Source organism: Hyperolius riggenbachi, chromosome 12 (genome assembly GCF_040937935.1).
Source record: "Hyperolius riggenbachi isolate aHypRig1 chromosome 12, aHypRig1.pri, whole genome shotgun sequence".
Classification (NCBI taxonomy): domain Eukaryota; kingdom Metazoa; phylum Chordata; class Amphibia; order Anura; family Hyperoliidae; genus Hyperolius; species Hyperolius riggenbachi.
The window spans coordinates 139,190,482-139,216,741 of NC_090657.1; the positions used below are offsets into that span (position 1 = coordinate 139,190,482).

General features: G+C 44.6%; 1 protein-coding gene across 1 annotated transcript in view; it reads left to right on the top strand.

Moving 5' to 3' along the window:
* Window positions 1-1,768: 1,768 nt before the first annotated feature.
* Window positions 1,769-26,260, top strand: part of DDX27 (DEAD-box helicase 27) — a 63,807-nt gene continuing 39,315 nt past the window's right edge. Inside the window, exons 1-6 of the mRNA XM_068262532.1 lie at window positions 1,769-2,035; window positions 9,985-10,128; window positions 16,779-16,838; window positions 16,912-17,047; window positions 18,861-18,904; window positions 20,152-20,235. Coding sequence (XP_068118633.1) covers window positions 1,955-2,035; window positions 9,985-10,128; window positions 16,779-16,838; window positions 16,912-17,047; window positions 18,861-18,904; window positions 20,152-20,235 — 549 coding nt within the window. The 5' untranslated portion in view covers window positions 1,769-1,954. The remainder of the gene's footprint in view (window positions 2,036-9,984; window positions 10,129-16,778; window positions 16,839-16,911; window positions 17,048-18,860; window positions 18,905-20,151; window positions 20,236-26,260) is intronic.

Here is a 26,260-nt window from a genome sequence, read left to right on the forward strand (position 1 = left end):
ACCTACCTATACCTAGCTACCTACTGGGGCGCCTACCTATGCTTAGCTACTTTTTACTGGGACACAGGCAGCGGTCACACTAGATTGGCCACCACATGTCGAACACTGGCATGCATGGTGTTTAAAATGCTGCCATTCAGCTACATAAAGCTGCAGGGAAAAGGCGCTTGTAGATGAGTGCTAGGCTTAGGAACGGTTCACATCTGCGGAACGGATATGAATGGATCCAATGTTAACCTATGAATCCATTCACATGCGTCCGTTGGTACGGGTACGTTCCATACGTTCCGGCCCCTGGATCCAAAAAATGCCGCAGGCCCTAATTTTCCTGACCGTTCTGCCTAGCGGAAGGGATCCGTAAAAAAAAATACTGCAGCATTGAGGGCAATGGGAAACGGAACGTTTCTTCACACTAATGAAGAAACGGTCGGGGGATGGGAGCATGGGCCTACGCGATCCTGAGCGACGGGTGGGTGAGGGGAGGGTGCAGCAGCCGGGCAGGTGGGCTAGGAAGGCTTAATACAGATCTAATCTTGTGCAGAAGCCGGCGGTAGAGGCTTCCGTCTTCTTCCGCGTCAAGTGACTAGTCACATGACACGCTGTGTAATCACAGCGGAAGAAGAGGAAGCCTCTACCGCCTGCTGCTGCACAAGATAAGGTATGTATTTGCTGAGTGAAAACGGATCAGATCAATCATTGATCAGATCCGTTTTCACTATGTGAATGGGCCATGGACTGAGCCATCCGGATCCGGTGAAGCGGACACCGGATCCGCTCACTGGCCAAAAACGCAGATGTGAACCAGGCCTTAGTTAAGGGCTCTGCCTCTGACACAGGAGACCAGGGTTCGAATCTCGGCTCTGCCTGTTCAGTAAGCCAGCACTAATTCAGTAGGAGACCTTTGGCAAGTCTCCCTTACACTGCTACTGCCAATAGAGCGCGCCCTAGTGGCTGCTGCTCTGCTCTGGCGCTTTGAGTCCGCAAGGAGAAAAGCGCAATATAAATGTTATTTGTCTTGTCTTGTCTTAGCTGCCCGGTGGGCAAATATTTCTAGGTATATTACTGATATCAGCCCGAACTGCATTTGTTTTGATTGATTTTCAAGATACATGTGGTTTACATACAATCATAACCATGAACTCATTAGCAAAATAAATTTCATTCTTGAAATTATACTTTTTTTTGTATTATTCGCTAATAACCCTCAAATTAAACCAGGGCCGGGCCGAGGCATAGGCTGGAGAGGCTCCAGCCTCAGGGCGCAGTGTAGGAGGGGGCGCACAATTCATTCAGCTGTCATTCCTAATTCTGTATAAAGCAGAAAGAAATAAGAAAAGGGGATACATAGCAGTGACTGGAAGCCAGATAACTAGATATTAAAGTGTTGGGGAGGTTGTGGGCCCTGTGGCCCTCTTAGTCTAATAGCAATCAGTGTGTGACGGCTGGGGTGGGAGGGATGGAGGGGCGCACTTTGGTGTCTCAGCCTTGGGTGCTGGAGGACCTTGTCCCTGCTCTGAATTAAACTGTGACATTTTTTCAGTTTAACTTCTATTTAAATAAATAAACATTTTCTATATACATAGATCTCAAAAGTTGGACGTTAGCAGAAGACGATCAGCAGCAGTTGCTAGCAGCAAAGAATCGCCTGCGAGCTATGCACAACCCTAGTCGGGTCATAACTTCAATGAATGCACGCGCTGTCTCTTTAAATCCTGAAGCACATTTTCCTCTAGGGGCGGAGCAGCGAATCACTTCCGGGTCATGGCTGGACACACGTGTGAATTCCGGAAACGCTAGTGTGGAAGCTACAGACTTATGTCAGAAAGTATAAGAGCTGTATTGGCACTGGGGAATAAGCATAATATAATTAGTATATATATAATATAGAAATATATACAGGCTATCGTCTGTCAGCTTCTCACTTGAGTCTCCCTCGGGTAGCGGCAGCAGCAGCATGGCTGATCTGGACTTCATCAGGACCATCGCTGATGATGAGGATGTTCCAGAGGAGCCTGAGAGTGAAGACGACGACGAGGTAGAGAAAGACAACTGTACTAAAGCTGTTTTGCATAATACTACTATAATCAGAGTGTTGCAAAGTGAGCTAGTTGTCATACACATAACATTATTATTACTTTTCATGCACACAACATCATTGCTTTTCATCAGATCATGCTTACCTTTATTACAAGTTCCACTACAGCCAGGACTTTTTGTTGCTCTTGGTGGTGTTGTACATGTGTAATGAGTGAAGTGGACACTTTGCGCGTTGTTTATGGTCAATGTCTATGGAATGTGCACTCATTCATACATGTAATGCGTTTCATGGCCCCTGCTGAATCAGTATTGTGACAAATCACATATGGGGTAGCTATATCAGGATACCCACTGCATGAGAACGTGGGTATCCTGAGGCACAAATTTGGGGAGCAGTGACCCAGGGACATTTGTCCTTCAATTTGTTATATGTGCTTGATCTTCCAATCCGTGTGTGTGTTTTTGTTACTTGCCTTTTTTTTTTACTAATCAATCGGGCTTCACCATGTGAGGAACCTTTGAGTTTTTAGTGTAAAAAAAAAAAAAACTGGACCTGTAATCAGGATTTTAAAATGATCCTTAAAGAGACTCTGAGATTTAGAAAGCGGCTGTTTTTTACTCGGGGCTTCCTCCAGCCCTGTAAGCATGTGTGCGTCTTTCGCCATCCACCCGCAGTCCTCCGTTCAGCCGCAATCAAACCCCGATACGCAGCTCAGTCGGGCTCAGTCTGACTGAGTGACCCCCCTTGCTCACGTCACTGAGCCGCATACCAGAGAAGATTGCTTAACGGAGGATGGCAAGGGACTCATCCATGCTTATGGGGCTGGAGGAAGCCCCAGGTAGGTAAAAAAAACAAAACAACAACCCTTTTCTTCATCTCTGGGCCTCTTTAAGCCATCTGAAAACAAGAATTTCACTTACAGACACAGGACAGCAACGTGAGCACGGATACACGTTGCCAGGGCTGCGCAGGTGCAGTGGCCCGCTGACTCAGTCGGCAAAATGAAACTAAGCTGCAGCAGGAGAATGGTGGATCGTAGAGGGCCGGCACGGGCACAGGGTGGCTGCAGGGGGCTAATAGAAGCCCCAGGTAAGTAAAACTTTTTTTTTTTCAGATGGCTTTAAGGAAACCAGAGCTGTGGATAAAAGCAGATTTGAAACTTACCTGCGGCTTCCTTCTGCTGCATAAACACATTTGTGTCCCACGCCGTCCTCCCATGGTCTGCCGTTCAGCCACAATCAGCCCCGGTAACTTGCTCAATTGTGTCAGTCTGGGTCTACTGCGCATGCCCTCGATGTCCACGCATGTGCAGAAGATCCAGACTGGACCCGACTGAAGCAATTATCGGGTCTGATCGCGGCTGAATGGCAGACCACGGGAGGACGGCGTGGGACACAGACTTGTTTATGCAGCAGGAGGAAGCCGCGGGTGAGTATAAAATCTGCTTTCATCCACAGCTCTGGTACAGTTTAAGGATCCCTTTAAGACAGCTGGCCCCTCATATGTTCACTACCACCTCTGGCCTAAAGGGGGACACCAGGGTGAATGAGGGCAGATAGGGGAGGAGTAACCTGACATTGGTGTGTTAAGATGGCCATACATCAGGCGACTGGTGACCGATCGACCATCCAATCTGATTATTGTAATTGTAATCGGATAAAAATTGTTTGCTTTAAGGGATTGGACATGCTACAAGATGTAGGGCCGACTTGCTCGATCTGGTGAACTGCGGTAATGGCGAACAATATCGGGACAAGTGATGAAGCCCCTGTGATGTACCCCTAATGTAAAATTCCTCCGCTTGCTCCAGGCTCCCTCTGTTGTCTATACACGCACGCTACGTGCTTGCCTAATAACTAGGCAACCATGTGGGGCGCTCGTGTATGGACAACGTAGGGAGCCCGGAGCAAGCAGAGGCCGTGGACAGGTAATGTATAGCTTGCACTGGGCACTGGTGGGGGGACATTAAACATTAGGGCAGATAGCGTCGGGGTCACAAGGCTGATTCCTGATCAGTTTCATGCTGAAATTGATCGGGAATCACCCTGCGTTGTATGGGCAACCGACAGATCTCTCTCTAATCAGATTCGATGAGAGAGATTTGTCTTTTGGTCAAATCTGCCCATCATCACTGGAGAGTTGGAGAGGGTACTTCAGCATGCGGATCACTGAGTCACTCCGACGCCAACCGGACTGTACTGCACAGAACTGCTGGGCCTGTGCAGTACAGTCCGAATGACGTCAGCATGACTCCATGAGCCGCACACTAAAGCACAAGTAGGCATCTTGTACCGGAGGGCACCCCGGGCCACCAGCGGAGCTGCGGCAAGGGCACAGGACGGCGGCAAGGGGCTGGAAGAAGCACAAGGTAAGTAGATTTTTGTTTATCGCCTCGGACCTTCCCTTTAAAGTTCGTACAAACACTACATTAAACCTAAAAAACCACCTCTGCCAAGAATCTTGTGTATGTACAGTGTCACCCGAACCCTCTGCTATGCATTAGCAAGAGATCCGGGGTGTTGGATTATCGTCACTATTGTTCTCCCTTGTTACCCAGCCCACTCTTTGTGCACTGCTTGCCGTCCCTCCGCCCCTTCATAGTAACAGAATGTGACGCTAGTCTGGAAGCTAGTGTTTGGTCTGCATAGCATCAGGCCCAGAACTGGGCTTCCTAGGGATTGATTCCCAATCCCTGCCAGGCAGCAGTGATTGAATGTGTGCACGTAGCTTTAGGTATTCTCAACCAAGGATCAGTATTTTTTGACATTTTATATTGGGACATTTGCCCCACTTTCCCCAATGCCATGGGGCAAGGTATTTCCGCTTCAATCACATCTTCCAAAGTCAGTTCTGTAGGTCCAGTGCAGGAGTTCAAGGAAGATTGCAGGGTCAGACTGGAGGAAAGGGCCCTTGTAAGTAAATGTGGTGTTCTTATTCATACACATTACAAGATACAGTCATGAGGATCTGCTCAACACAATTCAGGTATAATCAATTTATTGTCACTATATACTCCTAAAATCTCCACCCAGTGATTGTTTCAGGGCCACGCAGTGTCAGAGTACTGGGACAGAAGGCAGTACTAATACCTTGACAAAGAGGACCCTGCGTGGCCCCAAAACGATCATCAGTTGGATGGAAATTGTATGTGTATTTATGGATAATAAAATGATCTTGTATCCTAGTGTGACTATCCTCATTACTGTATCTATGTAGCACTTAGTACTTGCGTAAGATGTGCAATCCTGAAGATTTGATCTTATAGACGGCATCTATAAAATATATAAAAGTCTGGCATTTTCTGGGGCAAAAGAGGGGCTTAATGGCACACAGAATGGAATATTAAAGTTTTTCCATCAACAACGTATAACAGGTGAGAACAGGGACCACACTTATTGAGATACTTTATATGAATGTATCAGTATTACTAATCCCAGTGACATCACAGTGAGGTGAGTTGTTGACAATAAGATTAAAAACACACAGCTATAAAGACTGAATAATTTTTAGACTGGGATAGATTAGAATATCTGAATAAAATCAGAATATCTCGTGTGTATCATGGTTGAAGTAATTTCATTTCATGATCCTCTCAGTGGTGTCACAAATATCAGGACATAGGGGCGCATGCGCGGCGCCAGCGAGTTTGGATGCAGGTCTGCTGAGCTCCGTGCCTGAGTGAGAGAAATGAGGATTTATTAACGCCAACTAGACCTCACAGCCAGCTAACTTAAGCAAAGATTGAACCCGGGATATGTTCACGCGTAAGCGGACCAGGAAGGGAAAGAAAAACAGCTCCCAGGAAGAAACTATACCAGAGCTCTTAGCCCGCCGCGCGAAGAACCAGGCCTCAAAGATGGCCGCCGCAGCATCGGAGCAGACGCCCAGCGGCTCAACTGAATCCTCTCCCCAGTCGACCAGAAGCTCCCCGAGTAGCATCACAGCCCCCAAACAGGACAATTCAGCTCTCCTTAACTCAATACAAAAGATGCTAAAGAGAGAGCTTGACAGCGCAGTAGCAACTATTAACAACAATATACGAGACTTGAGGGATCGGGTCCATGTGATCGAGCAGAGGTTGGACTCATTTGCAGACGCACTGGCCGAAGACAAGAAGCGCCTGGATACCCATGATCAGAGGCTAGATGCGCTTGAGGCAAGGCAAGAGGACCAGGAAAACAGGGCCCGTAGATCCAACATACGGATACGAGGCCTACCCGAATCCTTTACGGACCTCCGCACAGTTGCAGTTAACTTATTCTCGGCCATCCTGCCTCAGGTAGAGCAATCTATGTTTAGACTGGACAGAATACACAGGGCTCTGGGCAGGCCGCGAAATCCTGATCTACCTCGAGACGTAATCTTGAAATTTCACTATTACGAAACTAAAGAACAACTAATGCTGGCCGCCCGAAACCTGACCTCCCTGCCGGGAGTCCCCGGATCAGTACAGCTCTATGCAGATTTATCGCCGCTGACTTTACAAAAACGGAGAGCCTTCCGGCCGATTGCACAAGCGCTGCTTGCGGAGGACATTCGTTATAAATGGGGATTCCCGTGCTCCATGATCTTCCCACTTCAAGGCACTACCCATCGGATCACTACAGTCGAAGAGGGTAAGCGCTTACTAGGAGCCGCCAACATAACAGTAAACACTACGCAGGCTCCGGAGACGCCTAGGCCGCAGAGACCAGAACGAGAGTGGCAGACGGCGGGAAGAAGATCCGGATCGCAAGCAGGGACACCGTCCTCATCTCCGAGATGACTTCAGATTTGAATATAGATCTGTTCCGGACCAAAGTAACTTCAACACCAGTCCTTATCATATAAAGCAACGCTTTGTGAGTACACTAATTTCTTTTTACAGCAAAAGTCGTCGCTAGATGTAGCGAGCGACTATGGCCTCACTGCTAGCCCAGGGACGGTCCCATCTTGCTTTCAGGACACAATATCTTTAAGCATGGGTAAGAACATTATACATCTTATCCCTTCTTGATTACTTTACTTTTTGATATTTTTGAAACCGTTGAGACTTTATTTTTATAAATGTGTGATGCTATGAAGGTTCGCCTTAACGCTAACGGTAGACTGTTTTCTGCAACTACCCTCTACTTTTTGTGACTCTCTCTTATAACAAAAGGAGAAATAATCTGGCGTCAAGTTGAAGGGAGGCGTTTTTACACCTGTATGTTTTAATGGGATCCATAAGCACAGTTAGGACGGCTAATTCTTATAATTATTATAAATGTGTGTACAGAACTTAGCATAAGCAACTATGACAGGTTATGCCTAACGATAATGTTATATTAACACCTTACTACTGCTTATGTTTTTGAATGCTACTTCCTCCAGTACTAAGTAAGTAAGAAGGGGGCTATTCCCCCTAAAGCAGACAGTAAATGTATATGTGAAGTTCGCAGTACAATATCTGAGAATGTCATTTTTCCCTACTTTCAAAAAAAAAAAAAAAGGGAGAGATACTAACTTTACCCCTAATGGTAACTTGACCACTTCAATAGTCAATTATGAAGCTAAGACCACCCCACACATACGAGATCCACCCCAATCAGGCTTCCCATCAGCTAAATTCACCATAAGTGAGGTCAACAACTGTCTGCTACCTTATATATCCTCCATTCACTCAGGGTTCCTATGTTGATTCCCCCCACATGAAGCAGACAACTGGGGTGATCATTAAGCCCCTCATGTCTGCCCAAATGTTAAAGGGCGACCCGCCCAACCGTTTAAGTATATTTTCTACCTGTTGCAATGTTAACGTTAATATGGTTTGTTTTTCTTGTTGCGGTGGTTATCTGTGCTATCAACAGGGCTATGACTACATAGCAATTAATATGCTATATCCTGTAAATCCTATATACTCCCAATGGAAACTTTAAAACTTGTATCCTTCAATGTGAGGGGATTCAATTGCCCACAGAAAAGAAGGAAGGCACTAGTGGAGATACTGAGACATAAGCCTGATGTAATATGCCTGCAGGAGACACACCACACACAAACCTCCTGTCCACGCTTCTACCATAAAAGCTTTAAGATAGTACATCATGCCCATGCTGATAAAAAACATAGGGGAGTTATGATTCTAATCAGAAATACGTTACCCCTTGATGTCATCACAGTAGAAATAGATCCTAAAGGCTGCTACATCATTTTGAAAGGTACAATCTATGGTAAAACATTGTATCTAATTAACACCTATGCACCCCCGGAAATTGCATTACAAATTTTCACTGAAATACAAGAAGGAATTGAAGTAGGACCCAATACCATTTTTATATGGTGCTGTGACTTTAATCTGACTTTGCATGAGGGGCTTGATAAGTCCAAACCAACCCCGGATAAGCTAACTAAGACCCAAAGAGCGCAATTTAATGCCATGATAGAAGATAACTTTTTGGTAGATGTATGGCGAGAGCTGTATGGCTCCAAGCGGGGCTACACACACTTCTCGAGTGCACAAATATCAGGACATAAGGCCAAATATCCCCAATGGGGCACAGGCAGTTGTAGTAAATTGGCAGGAGTTCTAACCTTTCCTCACTCTACCTAAAACTAAAGTTTTTAGATGGTGTTTACTCAGACACAAATGTTTTCCAAGTCTTGTATATGTATTCAATGGCAGAGCTTATATTTATCAGTGTATAATGTTCCTTGTTAAGGCCCGGTGCACACCAAAAACCGCTAGCAGATCCGCAAAATGCTAGCAGATTTTGAAACGCTTTTTTTAATTTTTCTATGGCGTTTTGCGGATTGCTGCTGCGGTTTTCAGTATAGTAGATTTCATATATTGTTACAGTAAAGCTGTTACTGAACAGCTTCTGTAACAAAAACGCCTGTAAAACCGCTCTGAAGTGCCGTTTTTCAGAGCGGTTTGCGTTTTTCCTATACTTAACATTGAGGCAGAAACGCACCCGCAATCCAAAAAATGCCTCACCCCGGCATTTTTTCGTTTCTGCAAAACGCCTCCTGCTCTGGTGTGAACCACCCCATTGAGATACATTGACCAAGCGGATCCGCAGCCGCAAGCGGCTGCAGAAACGCTGAAAAAGCCGCTCTGTGTGCACCAGCCCTAACTGAGATATTTTTAAAGTGCCTGATTACCAGCCATTTCCTGCTACACATAGGCAGATGGTACACACTGTTCATTCATTGTTGATTAATCACCAGGAGAAAATTTGGGGAGTGAGCATTGTACAGACACGTTACTTGGCCATAGCTGAGCGTGCCGCACTGTTCGGTGGGTAGTGAATGAGCAAGCAGTAAGAAGTATCAGTAAATGATAGTTCTTAAGAAGAAATGATTGTTTATTTTCCAAAGACAAATAAGTGTGATTTGAGTGAGCTACTTCCTTCGGCATGGATAACTAGAGAAGACAATGCACTACAGATTTACATACTAGATTCTGGGCCAGGATAGCCCAGAACGATTGTCTCAGATGAGATTTTTCTAGTGTGTGTGTGTGTGTATGAGCCTTTCGTCTCTGCTCTGCACTTTAGCAACCTGAACCTTTTCTATTAACTCCTCCATCCCTGCTGCCACAAGTCACATATCCAAGATGATCTTACTAAGCTAATTCATGAAATTAAATAACATTGGTAAAGTAATCAAAGTGCATGGAAAGTTTTAATATACACTTGTAACAAGATAGATACGAGACTTTCATCCTACCTGAGCAGCGTGTAAGATAAACACTATAATCTTCCATTCATTATGATGGGGTGTACCTATATTGTGAGTTGGAACCGAGTACAGTTGCAGTGTTGTCAGGGGAAGGGTTTTACGGGTGGCATATGTACACTTCAAAGATCTTTTCTTTGGATTGTAGGTATTGTTGAACTAGCCAAAATATACCAGTGCATGTTGTGCTTTAATGCTGTAATTTGTGATAGCGTTTACCTTAGCTTGTTGCTTATATATTTGCATAACAGGAGCAGCCAATCGTTCTTGGAAAGAAGAAGCAGGCCAAGGCTAAACGCAATGGAGACTTCAATGCAGAGTTTGTCTTCGGAGAGCGGGATGGATTGGCCGATGACAGCTGGGTGATGGATGATGTCATGAAACAGCTAAAAAAGGTGTGCATTCTGATGATCGACTACAGTGGATTTGATTACTTTGGTGCTGGAGAACATAAAGGAGGTTGAAGACCTGACCTTGATTTGTTATAGATTCTCTTATGTTGCAAGTTTTTATATCCCTCACCTGGGTCATATTACAGTGATTGGAAGGTTAGTGGGGTAGAGTTTGTGTGACTTCTGTCAAAGAAAAAAATAACAAATAAAAAAGATAGATATATAGTAACAAGTAAGGTTAGCCTGGACGTTGTAAAAATAGTTGCAGGTATATAAATACCATTAACGTCCTGTGGTCTGATATGACTGGTGATAGCTGTAAACCCTTTTCATTAAATAGCAGATGCTTTTTAAAGGGAACCTGAAGTGTGCAGAATATGAAGGCTGACATATTTATTTACTTTGAACAATGCTGTCATGCTGCTTTTCTGCCTCTAATACCATTAGCCATAGATCCTAAACAAGCATGCAGATCAGGTAGCTTGATGGAGAGGGCACATGCAAATTCAGGGACTGAGCAAGCATAAAGAGAGCAACCAAGATCCATTAAAGTGTTCCAGAGACGGGGGCCCCCCGCCATCAAATATACATACCTGGGGCTTCCTCCAGCCCCCTCCGGCCTGATCGCTCCCACAGCGTCTTCTTCTCGCTCTCTGTTTGCCCGCAACTGGCCTAAAAAAATACTACAGTCAGCGCAGTCCGGCAAGGCACATTGCCTTGTCTTGTTGCCGGGAGCGTTCTGTGCTTGCACAGTACTACTGCGCAGGCACTGAATGCTCAAGGAAACATGTACGCGTCAGGACTGCGCATGCAGTTTGCCCTGGACCTGAAGACTTTCTGGGGCCAATTGTGCAGAAATGGAGAGCAAGAAGAGGACACTGTGGGAGTGATCAGGCTGGAGGGGGGGCAGGAGAGGCTGCTGGTACGCTAAAACGCCGCATACCGACGAATCGCCGCAATAATCCGTCGGTCACGCCGCTCTGTCCCCGCCACAGGCTGCTCTCTCTGCCGTCTCTGACGGCAGAGCGCTATGCGCCGGTCAGGAGTCGCTTTCATTGGCTCCTGACCCTGTCACTCAATGTAAGCCAATGGGATTGGCTTACAGTAATGACATGCCAGGAGCCAATGAAAACTGCTACTGCCCGGCTCACAGTGCTCTGCCGTCATAGAGGCGGCAGGGCAGCACATTGCGGCGGGGGCAAGGTGCGCGCGGTGAATGGGACGTAGAGTTTACGTCCGGTCACAACCACAGCGCCACCCGCCCGACGAAAATTTGTACTGCGTCGGTTCCTAATAAGTTAAACACATGTAGCAACACTGGAATGTAAACAAGAATAGCTCATTAGAAGATTTTCATATGTAATAAAAAGCAGTTCTAATAGAAAAAGAATAAAATGCAATGGCTGGTTTCAGGGCAAGATAAACTACACTTTGGAAACTTGTAATTTGTATACAGACAATATTACTTGTGCACAAAAGCAAATATAACTGTATGAGTAATAAAAAGTAGGGAAACACATTTTTATTGAATATTATGTCAGAGTTTCAGATCACTTTACCGTGGACTGCAAGCACACCAAATTATTAATGTGGAGAATAAAGGGATACTCACACTTTTGGGTTGCTTCTTGATGACCCAGTCAAACTTATAGGACGAATCAGTTTATTGCATATAACAAAATAGGAGAATACGTTTCACGGGTATTTCCCGCTTCTTCGGGTCGATGACAAAACAATGTGGCAAGTGGCTGAGGTAAACGGGATACAAGGCGCTCACACCCCAATTCACCTCAGCCATTTGGCACATTGGTTTTTCATTGACTTGAAGAAGCTTGGGATAACTGCTAAACACGTCCCATCTTTTGTTGTGTGCAATAAACTTGTCAGTCCTGTAAGTTTGGCTGGAGAGGTAAGCATTCCATTGCCCCTCCTTTTTAACATGTTTTAAAGCATTTTATTTCCCATTTGGCTTCCCCTACCCCTCTTATGCAGGTCAGGTGATCTGACTAAAATCTGACCGAATAGCTGCATGCTAAGTGTGTGACACAGACAATACTGAAGCCAGAAAGATCAGCTGGACTGCCAGGCATTGTTTAACAAAGGAATACCTGCAACTTATTTATGCCTCAGTGTTCTCCCCAGGCTCTTTTAGCCGGGTGCTCCACCCGGCTAGTTTTGGTGAGCATCCGGCTGTCATCGGCTCACCTCATCCTCTGCTGTAAGCAGAATTGTGCAGAGAAGCGCCGGCCCTGTATTTTCTCATCACGCTCCAACCGGCTACTTTTTCAAGTCACCCTGCTGGAATAAATTTCTAGGGAGAACACTGCCTCACGCTTCAGGTTTCCTTTAATGCCTCACTTCAGCCTCCCACTTTTCTAATGCATATGATAATAAATACTTTTGTGTATCATACATCTGTATTTATTCCCCCAAAATATATTTAAAATCCCTGGCTGACTGGATTCTGCAACTTGATTTCTTGTAGAGATGACAATTAACTTTTATTTTGAGAGAGTTGTTCAAACCCCTCCTCCTGTCCCATCATTACTGACATGCACTAGATAGGATGAAGCCAGAAGGGTCCACTAGCCAGTCTTTTACACCCTCTTCCGAGTGTCTTTATAAATGGCTTTAAAAGACACCCGAGGGGAAAATAAACAAACGAATTAAACAATTGTATCTATCCTCCTCCTATTTTTTTAAGATATTCTAATTTTAATTTTAAATCTACTTTTTATGTTTTTATTGTTTTGTTTTTGCTCAATGACACATTCATTGAAATATGCCAGAGCTACAATCAATAAACTATTGACTCTTTTTATCTTTCTCAGAAGCCATTTTCTGCTTGGAAAGTGTTTTATAGGTGTAATTTCAGTAAGGGTCACAATGTAGTCTGACCCAGTCCTGGCTCAGACAGGAACTGCCACTTACATACCTGATGTTTAACTCTTTCAGGCAGAGAGTGAAACAGCATAGACATTTGTGTGCTTGGCACTGTACATACACAGGTCATCATGTCACCTCGGGTATCTTTTAAGTGGGCTGGTGATTCCAAGAAATAAACTTCTGGGGATAGTCTGAGCAGCATTACTGTCCCCAAATCACTCTCACCTGCACCTAACTTTGTGACCATCGCTAATCCTTGTGAGTCACGTGGTCCTGCATGTGTGAATGTGATGATGTCACCACATGTGGCACATCAAGGAATGGCCTGAAGTGCCAGCTCTTAGGGCCCTTTTCCACTAGCAAGCGCGATCGCAAGCGCTAATCACCTGCGCTTGCGATCACGCAGGCTCCTTTTTCCACTGTCGGCGTTCTGCTGTACCGACGCCGGGAATGTATTGCGATTGCGTCGTGAATCGCGCAGGACGGCGATCGCGTTTTGACAAAAACGAAACGCCGTAGTGGAAAAAGAACACCGCGATTTACATGTTATCGTGGTGCTCTAGCGATTAGAAAAACGGCTGCGATGCGCTTTTTAAATCGCATCGCAGCCAGTGGAAAAAGGCCCTTATGCTCCGCTCTCCACCAATTAGAGGGCGGGGAAGCACATTGTGTCAGATGAGTAGGCGGGCTGCAGTGTGACTGGAAAAGATGAGAGCATGTAGGACACTGATCTTTGATGCACATTGCAGCAATAAAGAAACACATGGAAAAAAGAGCGATTTGGTGATATAAAAAATATTTTAACACACACACACACACACACACACACACACACACACACACACACACACACACACACACACACACACACGACTGTATAACCGATGATCTCGTTGGGGCTGTAAAAGTCTCCTTTGTCAAGGCATAGGGCAGACAAACATGTACCTGTGTGTAGGTCCCTCCTTTTGGATTTACTGTTACCAAGGAATCCAGCAGCAGCATACAGTTGTGCAGTTCTTTTCGATTGGTCATATAAAAACCTCTCCCTCCCTCGTGTCAGGCACATTACATTGGTACTATAACTGCACAGTATACAAAGCACTTTTTTAATGTAAGAACAGTGGAAAATGATATTGCAGGCAAGACAAGGTGATGGGAGGCACACATGACTTTCATAATGAAGAGTTAATCTCTCAGCTTAATGGGTAGGTGAGGAGGGGGGGGGGGGGGTGCAGGGGTCAGGTGATCTGCTTTGCTGAGTAAGCAACAGAATATAAAATTAGAATATCACAAAAAAGTCAATTTACTTCAGTAATTCAACTTAAAAGGTGAAACTAATCAATGAAATAGGAACCCTTTGCAGGTGTTTTGGATTAATTAGCTGTTTGGAGGGGGGGGGGGGGGGGGGGGGGGGGGGTCATAAGCTGTAAGCCATAATCCTCAACATTATAACAAATAAAGGCTTGAAATGTCTTGCTTTGCATGAGTCTATTTCATATATTAGTTTCACCTTTTAAGTTAATGAAATAAATGGACTTTTGCACAAAGTTGTATTTTTTTCAAGTTTCACATGTACATGACCCAGCCAGCTGTGTATTTAAGTATATTTATTGCAAATAACACAGATGTTCAGCCCAAAAACCTTGTGCATTGCTAGTGCAAATTTGCTATACTGTGCTTTACTAAATGGCAGGGGCATAGCAATAGCCATAGGAACCATATCAACTGCTATGGAGCCCTAGAGAGGAGTGGGCCCCAGTTGTTCTTGATGTGTTCACTTTGTTTCTCCACCCTCTGACTTTATCTCACTGCCAATGGACCATACACAGTGTACATTGCATGGAAATGTAAATTGCTCAGTCAACTCATATGCATAGGTTAGTGGCAGGTGGCATTGTTTAAGAGTGCCTAGATCGGATGGCCCCATAAAAAAAATGTCTATGGTGCCCCATTGTCTCTAGCTATGCCTCTGCTAAATGGGATACTTAAAGAGAACCAGAGACGAAGCACCCTCATGTATTTTACTACATTTATCAGTGGGAACATGACAGTAAACACCTACCCTGCTTTTAGTTTCATCCTTCTCTGCTCAATCTGCCTGTTATCAGTTGTGATAAGAATCCTTGACTGAGCATTCAGTCTAGGTTTGACCTGGAATCATTATAGCCAGTCTTCTGTGAAGTCTTCCCAAGCCTGCCCCCTCCTGGCTCAGATTTCCTGATTTACATACTCAGAGCTCTGATGACATGGGAGGGGCTGCTTGTGCTGAGAAAGAAGCTCTGAAACAACAGACAAGTGTTATCTGTGTGCACTGTGCAGTCGTTATCATTATCTATGCAGTTTCATTCCTATGAAAGACACTTCCTACAGGCAGCTTCACAGCATACCAGAATAATAAAGTTGAAAGCACACAGATGAAAGGCTGCAGTAGCAGCTCTGCTTGTCTATAGTTTTATAGAGCCCAGACAGCACATCCAGAACAGCTCATAACCCGGAAGCAGACTGGGTATGAGCTGGCGGCCATATTGGATTTTTCCTGGAGCAATAATGGATAAAAAACCTTCAAAAATGCACACCAGAGCAGCGATATTATCATGGAAGAGCATTTATTCTTTACAAGCTATCGACTGATATGTTTATTTTGTGTGAAACCTTCATCTCTGGTTCCCTCTAACTACTTTGGCCTCCTGGACGTACTAGCTACGCCCAGGAGGCCATGTGTGCGTCCGCGCGCTCCCGCGGCCGATCGCGTGCACGCGCGCTCCCGGCCGCGGATCGTTAGCCCACGAATCAGTGTATCGGGCTATGGTGCCCGATCACTGATTCCTCTCCCCCGCAGAAAAAGCGACAGCTTCTCTCAGAAGCTCCGCTTTTTCTGGCTGTTGCGTCTCCCGTGCGTCCCTCTAAGCGTATGCTACGCTTAGAGTGACGTCATGTAAACTCATGGCCGCCATCTTGTGGCCAAAAAGTAATACTACATCTGAAATTTAAAAAAAATAAAAATTATCACACATTTACATTATAAACACATTGTTTACCTCCCACCCTCCCAAAACTACCCAAATAAAATGTTTAATATAAAAGAAAAAAAACCATTACAATAAAAAAAACAAAAAACATGTAAATATTTACCTAAGGGTCTAAACTTTTTAAATATCAATGTAAAGATGAAATATTTCTATATTTTTTTTATTCTAAACTTGTAAATAGTGATAGATGCAAAACGGAAAAAATGCACCTTTATTTCCAAATAAAATATTGTCGCCATACATCGTTATAGGGACATAATTTTAACGGTGTAATAAACGGGACATATGGGCAAATACAATACGTGAGTTTTAATTATGGAGGCATGTATTATTTTAAAACTATAATGACTGAAAACTGAGAAATAATGCATTTTTTCCCGTTTTTTTCTTATTCTTCCTGTTAAAATGCATTTACAGTAAAGTGGCTCTTAGCAAAATGTACCCCCCAAAGAAAGCCTAATTGGCGGCGGAAAAAACAAGATATAGATCAGTTCATTGTGATAAATAGTGATAAAGTTATAGGCTAATTAATGGGAGGTGAACATTGCTCGGATGCATAAAGTGAAAACGACTGAAGGCTGAAGTGGTTAACTGGGGCTTTAATTATTCTAGACCAGGTAAACAGGAAACCTTTCTTCTTTCATCCAATCCCACACAACTTTGGGCAGTGAGGCCTGTGTATGTCTGTGATTTATCTTGTTTACATAAATTCAAATTTCTGCTTCATTTATTCCGCAGAGAACCGCTACCAGCTTGGATGAGAAGATTGAGACTGTGAGAAAGAAGAGGAAGAACCAGGTTAGTAACTAGGGTTAGACTATGCTTGCCTATCTCCAGAGCTGTACTCCTGATCTCCATTTATTTTACTCAGGAAAAGGGAGATAAAAATGCCAAAGAACCAGAAAAGCAAGAGGATATAAAAAGTGAGGAGGAGGAAGAGGTGGAAGAGAATGAAGAGAGTGGGGAGGAGTTTTCATCAGATGAAGAAACTGTTCTAACTAAAGCAGGTGAGATCCTTCACTAGTATCCTCTTTCACCGTTTCCTAGAATAATAGAGCTGGCGTGTAGTTGGTGTATCCGTGTGGTCAAGATTGGTTGGCATGCTATTGAGATTTCCCATGGATATGCCTGTGAGTAAAGGTGCTCATCAGTGATACAATCTTGATTATACAATCTTAACAAATCTATGAAATGGGGATAAAGTGAACAAATATGCTTTGGTTGTATACTGTAGGTAGTTCCTCATATTGCATAGAAGTAGTAAGATTGTGCAATCAAGTTTGTATTGTTAGTTGACCATTTTAGAGTGTAGATTGGCTTTCTCAAACAAAAAAGCCAGCGAAAGGATAAGCGGCAGCCACAGACAGGTAATGTATAGTGCACTGGGGGGAGGGACTTGGGGGGGGGGGGGGGGGTTCGTTGTTCGTCCCAATATCGCTCGCTGTTACTGCCGCGCACCTGAACGAATAAGTTGGCCCTACATCTTGCAGCATGTCCGACCGATTAATGCAACTAATTTTTGCTTGAAATTGGTCGCATTATCGATTGGGCATGCACTTGGTGGCCCAATTTTCATCCTATTATAATAATCAAATTGGATGGCTACCAAGTTGCCTGATGTATGGCCACCTTTACGGTCTAAACGTTTAAGGAATAGGACAATAGGTGAAGGGAAGCTGCGTATGAGATGGTACAATGAAGGTTAGCGGCTGAAGTGTCCTAGGTTGGAAGGTATACTAGCTTTAAGAGGTGAGTTTTCAGGTTGCGCCTAAAAGGGGTGAGAGGCAAACCCTATGTCCTCCTTATCCCATGTGTGCATTCTCATCCCCCATGAAATATTTAGCTCAGTGCAGTAAGCACAGAGACTGAGATGTATCTCTATTCAGATTTCTGTATAGGCTGCGAAACAGTGGCATGAACAGACTGATGAGAATTCTGACAAGTTTGAATTCTTTATCAAGGTCGCCACACACCATACAATGTATTTTTTATATATTTCTCTTCAATCTGAGAATTGCAATCCATTTTTCTAGCTGATTGTAACAGTTGAAAAAAATCTGACCAATGTGTCACACACACGTACGTTCACTTTTTTTACCCATTTATGAAAAAAAAATGCTTTAATCCATAAATCAAGAAACTGACAATCTATTCTACACCATTAAATTTTCAGAAAAATAAACCTCTCCTGATTGACTTATATAAGGGAAAAAAATGGAAATTTGATCAAGATTCTCGCTCAAACAGAAAAAAAGCCTTTTGATTGTTCTTTACAACTGATTGTTTGTTTTTATTGAATTGGTGTAAGATTGGATCTTTTTATTGTATGGTGTGTGGCCACATTTAGACAGTTGTAGCTGCTACATAGGAAATGGAAAGGCAGTTTATAATAACATTAAATCCTAAAATGATTTATATAGAATTGCTATATAAATTGTGTTTTTGTTGTGTGTTTTTTTAGAAAGTGTCATCACTCTTTCAAGCACAATGCTGGTTGATGTGGAAAAACCTGCTCTGTGCCAGCCTATAGGTTCACAGGCCCCTCAGTGCTTCAATCCAAATCCAAAATCATTTTTGAAGTGTACGTTTTTGATGGGATTATATAATGAAATATAAACTTACATATGGGGAGTAGAGGCATCCAAAATGATATAAATCTAGATTAAAATTGATAAAATAAGTAATGAGGCGGTAGCTTACCTCAAAAGATGAACCCCGATTGTGGTCTTCCTCAGGTCAAATTTTTGTGCATATACTATATGGCAGCCAAGCACATAAGGATTCTTTTAATCTTAGTAATTTTTGTTGTCTTTTACACAGATACATTAAGAATAAAAGAGAAAAAGAAGAAAAAAGGGGCTGGGGTAAGTTTTTTTTTAATGCATGTCTGCACTACCCCTATAACTACAATCCAGGCACTTCAACTGTGGCCTCAGGTAGTCAGTCCTTTCATTATAGTGTCCACAGACAAAGTAGAAGGTGACAGGGTCTCTTCCTGAATTTAGCAGTAATAGCTTATTTTATTTATCACAGCTAGAAATTGCACAACGTTTTGGCCTCTCTCAAGAGCACTTGTGTAACGCAAGCATTGCTTACAGTAAAGCGCGTTTGTTACGCTGTTACTGTAGTAGCACTTGCATCCTTTGAGTATCACAGGTTGTGCCAATAGCGCAAATCCCCTAACCTGCTGCCGGTGGTAATGGTAATATTGCTGTATGCTGTCTGCACACAGCAGTTCTACTGCAGCTTCGTGTATCAACCACCTTGTGCTTTAAGTAACCTATGGGCTGTTGGTATACCTAAAATAGTTGGCAAACTGTAAGGTCTGCTCTAATTGTCCTTCACTAGGGCACCAGATAATTGTGTTGGAGATATGAGGAAAAAAGTAAAGAATAAGAAAAGAAATAGAAAGATAGGACCCCCATTGCAGAGACACTAGTTACCATACCTTGTATCTCTGCTGTAACATGGAAAGCATGGATTCAGTGTTGTCCCCAGAATTTTTTTTCCAGTCGGGTGGTGCGCAGCGGGGGAATGCAGGGACGGCACACCTATCCTTACAGCATTGGAGGAGTATGAGGCGGCAAGCAGACAGCCGGGTGCTCACCAAAATTAGCCGGTTGGACCAATCCGGCTAAAAGAACCTGGGGAAAGCACTGGGATTGTTGGTGGGAATTGATGATAGATTTAGGAAACACTGATCTAAGATATGATCTTGGATTCAGTACCAACTAAATCGTACAGGTGCGAATGTGTCACATTTGTCTCTGATTGTTTTAGTTTTCTAATAATTTCTCCTTAAAAAAGAGAATGTAAACAAGGTTATTACTGTTCCCCAGTTGTTGCTGTTACCGCTAACCGTATGCAACTGTTAGTTCAACTAGAATAGGAAATTTGGAGAAACTAATCAAAACTGGAAACTGCCGACCATCTCAGCGTCAGCTAGTGAATTTACCTGTTATTGGTTAATTAATTGGCAGTTCTCTATTCCTGCAAATTTCTAGTTATTTTCAAACTGTAATTTGTATTGGAATTTTCTTTCACCCGCATATTACGATTTACCATGGACTGCCAGATTTTTCATTTACATGTGATATCATTCGTATTGCAGAACTCAAGCTTTTTTGAAGATGCATCTCAGTTTAATGAGAACTTGACCTTCCAGGATATGAATCTCTCTCGTCCCTTGTTAAAGGTACTACCGTATGTCATGCTTATAAATTGCACAAATCTAAAAGTTCAAGGAAAAAAATGCCATAGATTGTTTTAGCTTTGTTTTCTAAGCAATTAGTAAAGTTATAAGATATTTTACAAATCGCCTGTAGAGTATATTTGCATTTTGGTAATATATACAGAAAAAGCTAGGGAATGTGTTTCCTGTGGAGCATCTCCCAGCAGCCTCAGTGCTCAAAGAGCTGCTCTGTTGAAGTTCTGTTCAGGATATCAATTAGTAAACCGCAATGAAAGGGATATCAGGTTATTGCATTTATTTTAATCCTTGATAGTGTACAATGAGAAGGCAAAAAAAAATGAAAAAAGACACCTTTATTTCCAAATGCAATATTGTCGCCATACATTTTACTAGAACCATAATTTAAATGTTGTGATAACCAGGATGGAAGAGCAATTAAACTGTGTGGGTTTAACTTCTAGTTAGCACAGGTTATTGTAAAGCTATAATGGATGTAAATGGAGAAATAGTGTTATATACACTCACCTAAAGGATTATTAGGAACACCTGTTCAATTTCTCATTAATGCAATTATCTAATCAACCAATCACATGGCAATTTAGGGATATGGTCCTGGTCATTACAATCTCCTGAACTCCAAACTGAATGTCCGAATGGGAAAGAAAGGTGATTTTAGCAATTTTGAGCGTGGCATGATTGTTGGTGCCAGATGGGCCAGTCTGAGTATTTCACGATATGTTCAATTACTGGGATTTTCACACACAACCATTGCTAGGGTTTACAAAGGATGGTGTGAAAAGGGAAAAACATCCACTATGCTGCAATCTAGAGATGGCCCAAACCTCAGATTTTCAGTTCGCGAACTGCGTTTGCGAACTTCTGCAACCGTTCGCGAACATGTGAACTTTCATGAACCACAATAGACTTCAATGGGGAGGAGAACTTTGAAAACTAGAAACATTTATGCTGGCCACAAAAGTGATGGAAAAGATGTATCATGGGGTCTAAAATCTGAGTTTTTCCATGGCAGAGTGGGATACATGCCAAAAGTCCCGGGGAAAAATCAGGATTTGATGCACAGCAGTGTTTTAAGGGCAAAAATCACATTGCATGCTAAATTGGAGGCCTAAAGTGCTTTAAAACATCTTGCATGTGTATACATCAATCAGGGAGTGTAATTAGTGTACTGCTTCACACTGACAGACCAAACTCGCTGTGTAACGCACCGCAAATAGCTGTTTGTGTAGTGACGGCCGAGCTGGACTGGTGCGCACCATGGCCAGAGTGCAGGCGATAGCCGTTTTCAAGCCCATATGGTCGGGCTGAGGTAGCTGAATGACAGAACAACAGTGACTGAGTGTCCAGCTGATCGAATTTGGTCTGTCCACAATGAAGCAACAAACTTATTATCTATTTTCTTGGGTCAGGTGTGCCCCCCCCCCCCACCCCAACACACTCCTATAGCCGTCGGTCATTACTTCATTGTGATACGCAAGCCCCTTCATCGCGGCAAGGTAACGATCACGAAGGGGAACTGACACATGTGCATGCCTTTTGTTTTGTTGTTGCAGCTGCAGTGCAGCCAGAAAAATTAGGCAGGCATGTACACGCACCAGAAAAATTATTATAGCGGCCGCTGCTAGCAGCGACCTTAAAAAAATTAGGAATCCGCCTGGAGTCCTGGACCCTGTTGGTGGTGGTGGTGGTGGAGAAGGCAGTCAAGCGGCCTGGAGGCAGAGATGCTGTGTGGGGACCGACTTAGTCTTGGGGCAGGCAGCCAGTCACACGGTGTGCAGGCAGAGATGCTGTGTGCGGGGACTGACTTAGTCTTCGGGTGGGCAGTAGCCCTCCGGGATCCATGCCTCATTCATTTTGATAAAGGTGAGGTACTGAACACTTTTTTGTGACCTAGGCGACTTCACTTCTCAGTGACAATGCTTCCAGCTGCGCTGATGGTCCTTTCTGACAGGACGCTAGGGGCAGGGCAAGACAGAAGTTGGATGGCAAATTGGGACAGCTCTGGCCACAGGTCAAGCCTTTGCACCCAGTAGTCCAAGGGTTCATCGCTGCTCACAGTGTCTACATTCACACTTAAGGCCAGGTAGTCGGCTACCTGCCGGTCGAGGCGTTGTTGGGAGGGTGGATCCGGTAACGCTAAGGAGAGGCATTGGATTAAAGAATGTCCGACATCACCATGAGATCGCTAGAGCGTCCTGTCGCTAGAGGGCCTGCGTGGACATGCGAGGAGGAGGATTACTGGCAGTGGCACCTTTATTCCATTGTGCTGTGACATTACCCTTAAACGCACTGTAAAGCATAGTTGCCAGCTTGTTCTGCACGTGCAGCATCCTTTTTGCCTTCAGGTGAGTTGGTAACATGTCCACCACTTTGTGCCTGTACCGAGGACCTAGTAGCGTGGCCACCCAGTACAGCTCATTCCCCTTGAGTTTTTTTATACAGGGGTCCCTCAACAGGCTGGACAGCATGAAAGACACCATCTGCACAAAGTTGGATCCAGACGTACCATCCAACTCCTTTTGCTCTACCTCAGTGATGTCGGGTAAGTTCTCCCCCCCCCCCCCCCCCCCAGCCACGAACAATACCACAGGAGCGTTGAGCAGCACAGGCCCCGTGCGATGCCTGCTGCAGTTGTTCTTCTGCTGCCTTCTCCTTATCATCTGACTCCTCTTTCCCATACGACTCTTCCTCCACCCTCTGGGCTGCCGCAGGTGTTGAGGAAACATCTGGTTCTGATGAGAATTGATCCTACAACTGTTCCTCCTGTAACTGTTCCTGTTCACGCTCATCCACAGCTTGATCCACCACTCTACGCACGGCACGCTCCAGGAAGAAGGCATACGGGATCAAGTCGCTGATGGCGCCTTCACTGCGACTCACCATGTTTGTCACCTCCTCAAACGGCCGCATGAGCTTGCAGGCATTTCGCATGAGCGTCCAGTTCTTCGGCCAGAACATCCCCATATCCCCAGAGCATGTCCTTCTACTGTAGTTGTAGAGATACTGGGTGACGGCTTTCTCCTGTTGTAGCAGGCGGTCGAACATCAGCAGGGTCGAATTCCAGCGAGTCGGGCAATCACAAATCAAGTGCCTCACCAGCAAGTTTTTTTTCTCAGCTGAATATTGACCAAGCGTGCCATGGCCGTGTAAGACCGCCTGAAATGCCCACACAACTTCCTGGCCTGCTTTAGGACATCCTGTAAGCCTGGGTACTTAGACACAAATCTCTAGATTACGAGATTGAGCACATGCCATGCAGGGTACATGTGTCAACTTTCCCAAATTCAAAGCCGAAATGAGATTGCTGCCGCTGTCACACACAACCTTGCCGATCTCCAGTTGGTGTGGGGTCAGCCACTGATCCACCTGTTTGTTCAGAGCAGGCAGGGAGCTTCTCCAGTGTCACTCTCCTTTGAGGCAAGACATGTCTAAGATGGCGTGACACAGTCGTACCTGGCATGCAGCATAGGCCCTGGGGAGCTGGGGCTGTGTAGCTGGAGAGGAGATTGCAGCACCAGTAGAGTTGAACTGCCACTCAGCCGAGGAGGAGGAGGATGACAGCGAAGAGGATGTAGCAGGAGGAGAAGGAGAGGAGATGAGCCGTTGAGGTGTCACAAGTTGGTCCGCTGCACAGCCACGTACTCCCTGCTTGCCATCGGTCACCAGGTTGACACCACTTGTACCTGCCCTGACCGTGCTTGGCAGACCAGGCATCCATGATCAGATGGACCCTTGACCCAACGCTGTGTGCCAGAGATGACACCACTTACCTTTCTACTTCCCGGTACAGTTTGGGTATCGCCTTCTTTGAGAAATAATTGCGGCCTGGTATCTTCCACTGCGGTGGGAGGAGCTCCGCATCTTTGGAGCCGGAAACCCCTTTAGTGAGTTCATTTTTTGGTATGGCCAATACATAGATGATCTGCTGCTGATATGGGGGGGCCCCCGGACCTTGTTGCACAGTTTCTTACTTATTGCAATGACAATGATCTTAACCTGTCATTCACCATTTGCAGTGACCCCTCAGAGGTCAATTATTTGGATTTGACTCTCTGCGGTTCATCTGTATCAAACAGAATAGTTACTAAAACGTATCGCAAGGCCTGTGCTGGTAATTCCGAACTTCTGGCAAAAAGCTGTCATCCCAAACACACCTCGAGGGCGATCCCCTATGGTGAACTATTGAGAGCAGCCAGGAACTGCTCCGATCCTAGGGACATGGAGAGTGAGCTGGCGTTGATGGAGCGGCGGCTTCAGGATAGGGGCTACGACCGCAGTTTAATTTAAAAAGCCAAAAAACAAGTGTATAATAAAAACCGCAATGAACTATTGTATACTGGCTCTGATGGCAGACTGGGACGTAAAAAGAGGGGATTGACTTTCACAACCCCATATAGTCTAGAATACGAACAAATTGTTAACATAATTAAGAAATACTTACCCATTCTGCACTCGGACCCAAAACTCCATGAAATTTTGAGTCAAGGTTGTGGTTTCTCCGCACGCCGAGCTCCTACCCTGGGGTCTCAGCTCTCCCCAAGCCTTTTCTCCAGTCTGGAGAGGAGGGTTCCTACGTGGTTAACCTATACAGGTTCCTTTAAATGTGGGTTCAGTACCTGCAGGTATTGTACTGTGCATGGTGCGACCCGCGAGATAGTTTCCATGTCCAATGGGACTAATTTTCGTATCAAGCAATATATTAACTGTGGTACGAATTATGTGGTCTATCTTGTCGGCTGCACCGCTTGCAGGTTGCAATATGTAGGCTGCACCACACGACCTCTACGCCAACGCATTTCCGAACATTTTAACGGAGCCTCCAGATGCCTCAGGAACAAGTCTTACATCTCTCAGGTCTCTAGTGTGTCTAAGCACTTTTTACATGCACACCAGGGAGACATGAGGAGCTTTGTTTTCCAGGGGGTGGAGAGGGTTTTGCGTTCTGCTAGAGGGGGAGATATGTACAGGGTTTTGCGAAAAAGGGAGGCTTTCTGGATTTGGAAATTGGGAACTAGGATTCCACAGGGTTTAAATTCCAGAATGGATGTTAATTTAACGTATGACTTTAGTCCATAGTGTCATAACCGTTTTGGTTTTTAGCAGCATTCTTTCTTGAACCCTGCCATTCTTTGTTATGTTTATGTTTTTTTTAAGGCATCTGGACATTTTGACATAGTTTTGTTATGCATGCTATTGTGTATATATGATTTTATGTTATTCCATATTTTTGCCTTTTGCAATTTTAATGTGGTGTATATATATATGTGTGTCACTTTAAGGCCACGCCTCCCTCCCTCCTTGTGGTGGGAGGGTTGTGCACTATTTAAACTCATGCATTATAACAATGTACAAGCTATGATTAAGGAGCCATGAGCTCCGATACGCATGAGCTTTTTTACTTTTGTACTCACTGATTGATGTATCAATAAACGGAGAAACCCTTTTGCACCCAGCCACTGGTGTAGCGGAACTTCCTTTCTTACTGGACATTTGAGCTTACTGGTTCCTCGCTCCCTCTGGTCTAAATGTGTGTGGGTGTTGCGGGTCCTTTTCCCCTTTTGATTTCCTTCCACTGCGGTGTCCCAATGGCCACATATCTTCGGAAGGCCTTAGAGTCCACCAGCTGGTATGGTAACAGTTCCGCCAAGCGAGCTGTCAGACTACGGACAAAGGGATGACTGGCAGACATTGGCTTCTTCCGCTCAAAGATTTCCCTCACGGACACCTGGCTACTGCTGTGGGCAGAGGAGCAGGAGCCGCTCAAGGTGAGAGGCGGAGTAGAGGAGGTTGGCTGTGATTGTGAAGGTGCAAGGGAGAAAGCGGCTGAAGAAGATGATGCACCTGAAGGAGGAAAAGGAGAAGGAGGGTGGCTTTTCTTTTGTGTGCTGCTTTTGCTCAGGTGGTCTTCCCATTGCAGTTTGTGCCTTTTCTGCATGTGCCTTCGTAAGGCAGTTGTCCCTACATGGGTGTTGGCCTTTCCACGGCTCAATTTTTGGTGGCAGAGAGTACA